At 40.4% G+C, this 7,364-nt stretch overlaps 1 protein-coding gene across 4 annotated transcripts in view; it reads left to right on the top strand.

The window, feature by feature from the left end:
• IWS1 (interacts with SUPT6H, CTD assembly factor 1) overlaps positions 1–4,324 on the top strand; it is a 39,477-nt gene extending 35,153 nt beyond the window's left edge. For 2 of the 4 annotated variants that reach the window (XM_010954495.3, XM_010954508.3), the window contains exon 14: positions 3,955–4,324. In XM_010954495.3, coding sequence (XP_010952797.1) covers positions 3,955–4,086 — 132 coding nt within the window. In that variant the 3' untranslated portion in view covers positions 4,087–4,324. The remainder of the gene's footprint in view (positions 1–3,954) is intronic. The other 2 variants (XR_006724628.2, XM_010954502.3) reach the window with 2 other exon arrangements.
• The last annotated feature ends 3,040 nt before the right edge of the window (positions 4,325–7,364 follow it).

Here is a 7,364-nt window from a genome sequence, read left to right on the forward strand (position 1 = left end):
TCGTGACCAGACAGGGCCAGGACTGCTTTTAGTTTCTGAAATAATGACCTAACAGGCACTTAGCGGCCTTCTGGTCCTCTGGAGTGTTTAGACATTGATATGGAATTCTCTTCCTTTATCTGCATCCTAGAGACTGAAAGATAAGCATCGTGGTCTTTCTGACTGGTACCCTGTTTATTTAAAAGGTTTCTCTTAGGGCCCGGAATCATTGTGGTCTGCTTTGCAGGCATGTCAGCTGGTTAGTAAAGTCTTGCTGGAAGGGAGGTGGCTTTTCCTGTTGTCAGTGGTGCAGTAACATGCATTTGAGAGCTCATCGCATAAAGGCTGACACTGAATATTCAGGAGATACACTTAATTATACACATTCATACGTGGTCGGAAACGACAAATACTTTGAAACGTTCATAAAGCTGGACTCGCTGACCTGCTGTGCTCTGGGGTTGACAGTGGCCCTTTGGTGGCAGCGGACTCTTGAGAGTCTGAGCACACTTGCCTACCTTTTGTGTCCCCTCTGTAACCCCTGCGCTGGCAGCTGCTTCCACCGACCACACTCACCTTCCTGCCGGTTCGCTTTGCTGTCAAGCTTTTGTCAAAACAAAGCACACGTTCTTACTGACTAAGACAGCACAGAGGTGGGAGAGCACTGGCGCAGTGCTAAGAACGCCTTCCTCTGTACTTCCTGCCTTTTTCCTTACCTTTATCCATTTCCACGTCCCTTGAGAGTCCCTCCCCCATCCCCCTGACCACCCTGTTTCTCTTCCGTCCTTTTATTCCTCTTTCATAGTACTTTTTTCTTCCCCAGCACACTTATTTTTGAAAACTGAGCACTACAGTGTGGCAAAGAAAATAAAGTAAAAAAAAAAAAAAAATCTCCATGGGCAGTCTTCTTGGGAAGCATGCCTTGTGTCCAGAAGGGCATGTGCCTATCTGCTGGTGTTGCTGGTCATGAGACCACCCTCCCCAAAGGTGAGGGGGGAGGAGGGAGGAGGCAGCTCAGCCTCCCACTGGAGCAGAGAGGTGATAGCCCGAGGACAGGGAAATTCAAGCAGACTTCTTTGCCTTCACCCCACCACTCCCAGATCAAAGTAGGCTGAGATTTATCTTGGCCTGTGTCTGGCATGTCCAAAAAAATAAGTAAATAAGGCAGGTTTGGGGGGCTGGGAGTCCCATGTTTCCATAAATTGGCCCTAAACCACCCGACCCTATTTCCCAGTTCAAGAAGATTCATTACGTAAGTAAATACACTGTAGAATAAACCCCATTCCCAGAGTCCTGTTTATCCTCCACCTAAGTCACCACTGTTAACAATTTAATGTATTAAATGTATTTTCAGTAACACTTTAAGAACACTTAGTTATTTCTGCTTCAAATTGTAGAAAATTTTGAGATTATAAAGAGAAAAATCACCCACCACTCAAAAGCAATTTGATAGAATTTTTGCCTTTTTTCTATTGATACTTTTAATAAAATTAACATTATACTATGTATAATTTATACCTTATAGATTTATCATTTGTAATGGCTGCAAAAGAGTCTGTCATGTGAATATATGATTTGTTTATTTCATTCCTCTGTGGTTCTGATTTTTCACTCCTAAATTATGCAGTAACCTGCTTTATATTGTATGTTTATATGTTAATTTATTCCATGGAATGTTTTTAAAATAACATTAAAGTGACAAAAGCAATGCATGTTTTTATATAAACTTTTAAATACAAAAAGCACAAATAAAATTAATGTCACTTATAATCCCACCACACCTTAATATTAACATTTTGGATTATTTCTTTTTGGTCCTTTTTATATGTGTACATAAACATTATTACTGGTGTGGAGTTTTTTGTTGATGGTGGTGGGTGTTTTTTTAGCAGAATTGTGATTATATTCTTTTATACCTTGTTGGGTTTGTGTTTTACTTAACTTATTCATTTGAGTAAACCTTCTTCAATGACAATATTATATTGTGATTATACCATATTTTTTTTAAAGCAAACCCACCTTGCTAATCTTGTAGGCTACGTTTGTTTTTTCACTGATAAAGCAATGCGGCATACACTTTTACTGTCCTAAGAGAGTGATGTTGGGTTGACAAATTGAGAGAGAAGTCATGGGGGTGGGGGTACAGCTCAGTGGTATAGTGTGTGTGCTTAGCATGCATCAGGTCTTGGGTTCAATCCCCAATGCCTCCATTAAAAATAAATAAATAAATAAATTTCTAAAAAAAAATTGTGTTTAATTTTAAAAAAGAGAGAGAAGTCATTGAATCTGTCGTGCCAGGTACTAAGTTCTTTGTGTTTTCAAGCTGGGGGTAACCAGGCATCTGCCAGCTACAAGTCAAGAGCTGTAACTGGGAGTAGATGAGCACAGCCTGAGTGTGTCCCAGTGGCTGAGGCTGGAGGGCTCAGACTCGAGAGAGGTCCTGGGAGTGGACAAGGCGGAGTCCAGGCTGATGTGTAGAGCTGCTGGGAGTTGGGTAATAGCAGAAATCTGAGCGGGTCAAGCTTCTGATGTGGACTGACTGCAAGTACAAAATCAGGACATACTGTGTGAAAGGAAGTCAGGTATTTGGGACTGTCCAGAAATCTGGGGTATTCAATAGGGTGATAGCTCTTTGTTATCTGATAATGAATTTGTATGCTCTCTCAGAGTACTAGTGGCAAGTATTAAAATTTGACATAAAATAATATTTGGAATTGGGATGTACCTAGAAAACCTAGGATGGACGATCGACATAGCTCTTGTTGAAGAATGACTTGGAGTTAGCTCTTGCTTGTATCTGAGGTGGGAGCTGAGTCCAGAAGTGAGATAAGTCTTGGGGGACTCCCCAACTCAAAAGAACTTCACACACTGGGACCCATCCGAGTGTCTCCCAGGCTCTACCTTATTTTAGCATTTGAATAAATGAGCCTTGCAGGTGACTCAGTAGTAAGCATCTGGGGGGAAGAGTTAGACAAACTCATCTCGTTTTAACCACTTAGCATCCTTAAAGACTGGAATTGTCAGCAACACTGCAGTCAGCAAGGAGTTTGCCCTGAGCTTTGACATAAACGGCAGACCTTTTCAACATTTCTAAAACATGTCGATTTCTTAGAGACCACATCTTTTCAAAAAAGACATAGTCTTTTCAGGTTATAGGAGAAATTACCTAACAAGCAGACTTTGAACAGAAAGGGCAAGCAGGAAGAGATGGAGAAGTAATAAGCCCCTTGGATCAAGAGACAGTTTACTTTTATTTTTGTGTCAAACTAATGATTGTGAAGTAGCAATAATAGTAGTAATCGGTGATACTTCTTTTGAGCACTGCTTGTGTGCTGGCCTGTGTGGTTGTATTTGGCATTCTTACCTGAATTCACGGCTCCCAGCAGTCCTGAAAGTAGTTAAGACGAGGGGGTGACTTGCCCAGATTACAGAACCCTGGCCAGTTTCTCATCTGAGTTTAGAGCCCCAGCAAGCACGTAACAGGTTCGCTTTTCTAATCCTCTAACCTTATTCTTATGCTTAAGGCGTTTTCTCGACGACTTTCTCTGCCTTTTAGAAGATCATTGTTCTTTGTGCCAGCACTGTTTGAAGGTGTCTGCATTGAATGGTCAGCCCCACGTTTGGTCTTTGAAAGGAAGGAGCATGCAGTCAAAATGTAATCCGATGGAATTAGAAGGGTCACAGTTTCCGTTTCTCCACCTTTCTCTCATCTAGCAGATGTCCATGGACTTGAGGCAAAATCTAAAAATAAGGCACAGATAACAACGAAATTGCGCTTCGCTGAGAGAGTTTCATACGCTTTTCTAACACTGCTGTGTACGCTCGCTCTGTCCCCTGAGGTCACCAAAACCTAATCTGGGTATTCCAGCGCTAGGAGCACTTCTGACTGCCAACTTACAGATAAAAGAAGATGAAAGACAGAACTAGAGTTACTTGTTTCAATAATTTGCTCTTTAATTTTCACCCCACTCTTAGTTTCAGGGGACGTCCAAGAAGGGTATCAGTCGGCTGGATAAACAGATGAGAAAGTTCACAGACATCAGGAAAAAAAGCAGATCTGCACACGCAGTAAAAATCAGCATCGAGGGCAATAAAATGCCGTTGTGACTTGGCCTGGGATGTTTCCCCATCTCTGCTAAGAAATGCGCAGTGGACTCTTTGTAAAAAGATGATATTTTAAAAAAATTTTTTAGTGTAAATGATTCAACTTGTATGAAATGTTGTCATAGGACTCACATTTCTCTCGGTTGTATTTAAAACCATTTGTTGTGCACTTTGTACAGAGGAATACTAGTCGTACGTGCTTCTATAAACTTTACACAATAAAATTCCATTCTGGTTTTGGGGGGCTGTCTCTTCATTGTCTTCAAGGATACTTTCTCCTTGGGGGTGAAAATTGGTTATTGGTGAGTGGGAAAAAAAAATCTTAGATACTACAGTGATTTGTGACCCTGCAGAGGTCAGTCTACCCGACTGCGGTACAGCAAGGAGTTTGCTTGGTTCCTGACAGTGAGCTTCCAAAACCCTGGGGATTTCCTGGGTGACAGGAGTGTCTTTGTGATGCTAATGAGGTGAGTCCCGGTAGACCCTAGAAGCTGTAGGATGGGGGCTGGTCGCCAGAAAGACCTACCACACGATCAGAGGGTGCCACTCGATGACAGGGTGATGCTCATGCTCAGATGACTTCGCTGCATCCCTGATGACGTAGCCGGCAGCGCCCAAGGAGTGAAACCCCAGTTCAAAACTCTGGACACAAGCTCGGTGGAGCTTCCTGATGGGTGAACACACTGATGTGCTGAAACGATGATGTGCCTTGACTCCACAAAGAAAAGGTGCGGAAGCCCTGCATTTCCTCCCAGACTCCAACCCTGTGCATGTCTGCATTTGGCTGGTCCTCCTCATTTGAGCCCTTTATAATAAAACTAATTACAAATGCAGTGCTTTCCTGAGTTCTGTGAATCATTTTAGCCAGTTCTTGAGGGTGAGGGGTTTGTGGGGAACCCACATTTGTCGGTCAGTCAGAAGTGGGGAGGGACCCCACTTGCGGCCATCTGCTCAGGGTGGGGCAGCTCGTGGGGGACTGAGCCCTAAACCTGCGGGGTCAGATGCTGACTCCAGGTGGTTAGTGTCAGAATTGAACTGCAGTGTCCTAGTAGGTGGAGGGTGGAACAAAATACTGACAATCTTATTTCTTGTATTTCTCTCAGGGAAATTTTTAATTATTTGATTTTAATTCATTTAAATCTGTTTTCTCCTTGAGGCGTCCTACAATGAAAAAAAAGATTGAGAAATACCGTCTTAGAGGAAACATGGATGTCATTGAAGATGACTATACTAATGGCTGATAATCAATTGGGCAACTGGGGTAGAGAAAATACAGCTTACAGGTATAATAATCTATTTTTGTGGTATTTTAAAGTCATTTTAACAGTCTCTGCAGACTACTTATGAGGAATCTCTGAAAAGTCAAGATGACTAAATCCAAAAATCAGTCATTGATTTTAATTATAGAAATTTCATGATCCAAATTGTGATAGGGTTATTTGGCAACCTTGATTTTCAAAAACACCTGAGAATCTTACTGGCCATAAAAGCCTTTAAACAACCAAAATATCATGAAATGCACTTTACTTATAAAAGAAACTGTCAGGATCTCTTTACCCTTTCAACAAATTTAAAAGGTCAGATGTAATACTTGTAAACAGCAGGTGTGTAGAGATAGCAGGTAAGAGCTAAATAACCACTAGATGGAGCCGGAAAAACTATCCTGCGACATCGTCTTGCTGTAGATTGATAACTGCAAAAACAAAACAACAAAACAGACACCTACTGAAGCAGATGTTGATGGCCCTCATCGTTAAAAATTCTAACCAGAAAAGAAAGCAGTACTTTAAAAAGATTTAAAAATTATTAATACAGCATTTTGGCATTTACTGAGGTAAGCTCCAGTCATCCAAAAATTTCACCTAGGTAGGGTAAAACATCATGCCACGTGTTAAAGTGACAATCACACCTGAGGAATTCAAAATGTTAAAAAGTTACTAGTTTCTGTAAAAATGACTATTGGTGCTTGGTTTATTTCAGTCTCAAAGCTGGCCAACAAGAATAGCTTTTTTAAGAAAAGCAAATTGGAAATGTTAACAATTTATAATAATACTGCAAGAATGGAAAAATAAGTTTCCACATCCTCTTCACCTACATACACCAAGTGTTAACGTTTTGCCACGTTTACTTTATCATGTAGGAGTAACTTGCTGACAACTTGCCTCCAATCTCCCAACACTTAAGCATATTTTTACCAAAAAACAAGGACTTTAGTTTCTCCCAGTGTTAATGGTGTTAACTTTGATCACTTGTATGTAATAATGCAGAATCACATTTTTTTCAGTTGAAAAAAAAGTTTTAATTGTTGATTAATTAGAGTTATAAATTAATTGTGTATAAAAATATAAAATACATGTAAAATGTGCCATCTTAAGGGACAGTTTAAGTACGCAGTTAGTGGCATTACAGGTATTCACTTCATTGTACAACAGTCACTTCCATCCCCAGAAATCTTTCCACATTGCAAAACTGAAACTGTACCCTCTGGACAGTCGCTTCTAATTCCCCTCCCCTCCGAGCCTTGGTAAGCACCAATCTACTTTGTCTCTGATTTTCGACTACTCTAGGTATATCTTATAAGTGGAATCATGCATTATTTATCCTTTTTGACTGGCGTATTTATTCACTTAGTATAATGTCCTCAAGGTTCACCCATATTGTAGCATGTGAAAGAATTTGCTTCCATTTTAAGGCTGAATAATCTGTTGTATGTATATACCACATTTTGTTTATCCATTCATCTGGGGTATTTTTGGTTTTGTTTTGTTTCAGGGAGAGGTAATTACGTTTACTTATTTACTTATATATCTTAATAGGGTTACTGGGGATTGAACCCAGGACCTTGTGCATACTAAACATGCGCTCTACCCCTGAGCTACACCCTCCCCCCATCCATTCATCTATTTATGGACCCTTGGGTTTCTTCCACCTTTTGGCTATTGTGAATAATGCTGCCATAAACATGGATATACAAAAATTTCTTTGAGACTATGCTTTCAGTTCATTCAAGTATATACCCAGAAGTGGAATTTCTGGGTCATATGGTAATTCTACTTTTAATTTTTTAAGGAACTGCCATGCTGTTTTCTATAATGCCTGCACCATTTTACATTTCCAACAGTGCACAAGGGTTCCAATTTGTCCACATCCTCGTAACACTTATTTTCTGGACTTTTGATAGTAGCGGTCCTAATGAACGTGAGATGGTATTTCATTGTGGTTTTGATTTGCATTTCCCTAATAATTAGTCATATTGAGCATCATTTTGTATTATTCACACT

Source organism: Camelus bactrianus, chromosome 5 (assembly GCF_048773025.1).
Source record: "Camelus bactrianus isolate YW-2024 breed Bactrian camel chromosome 5, ASM4877302v1, whole genome shotgun sequence".
Lineage (NCBI taxonomy): Eukaryota > Metazoa > Chordata > Mammalia > Artiodactyla > Camelidae > Camelus > Camelus bactrianus.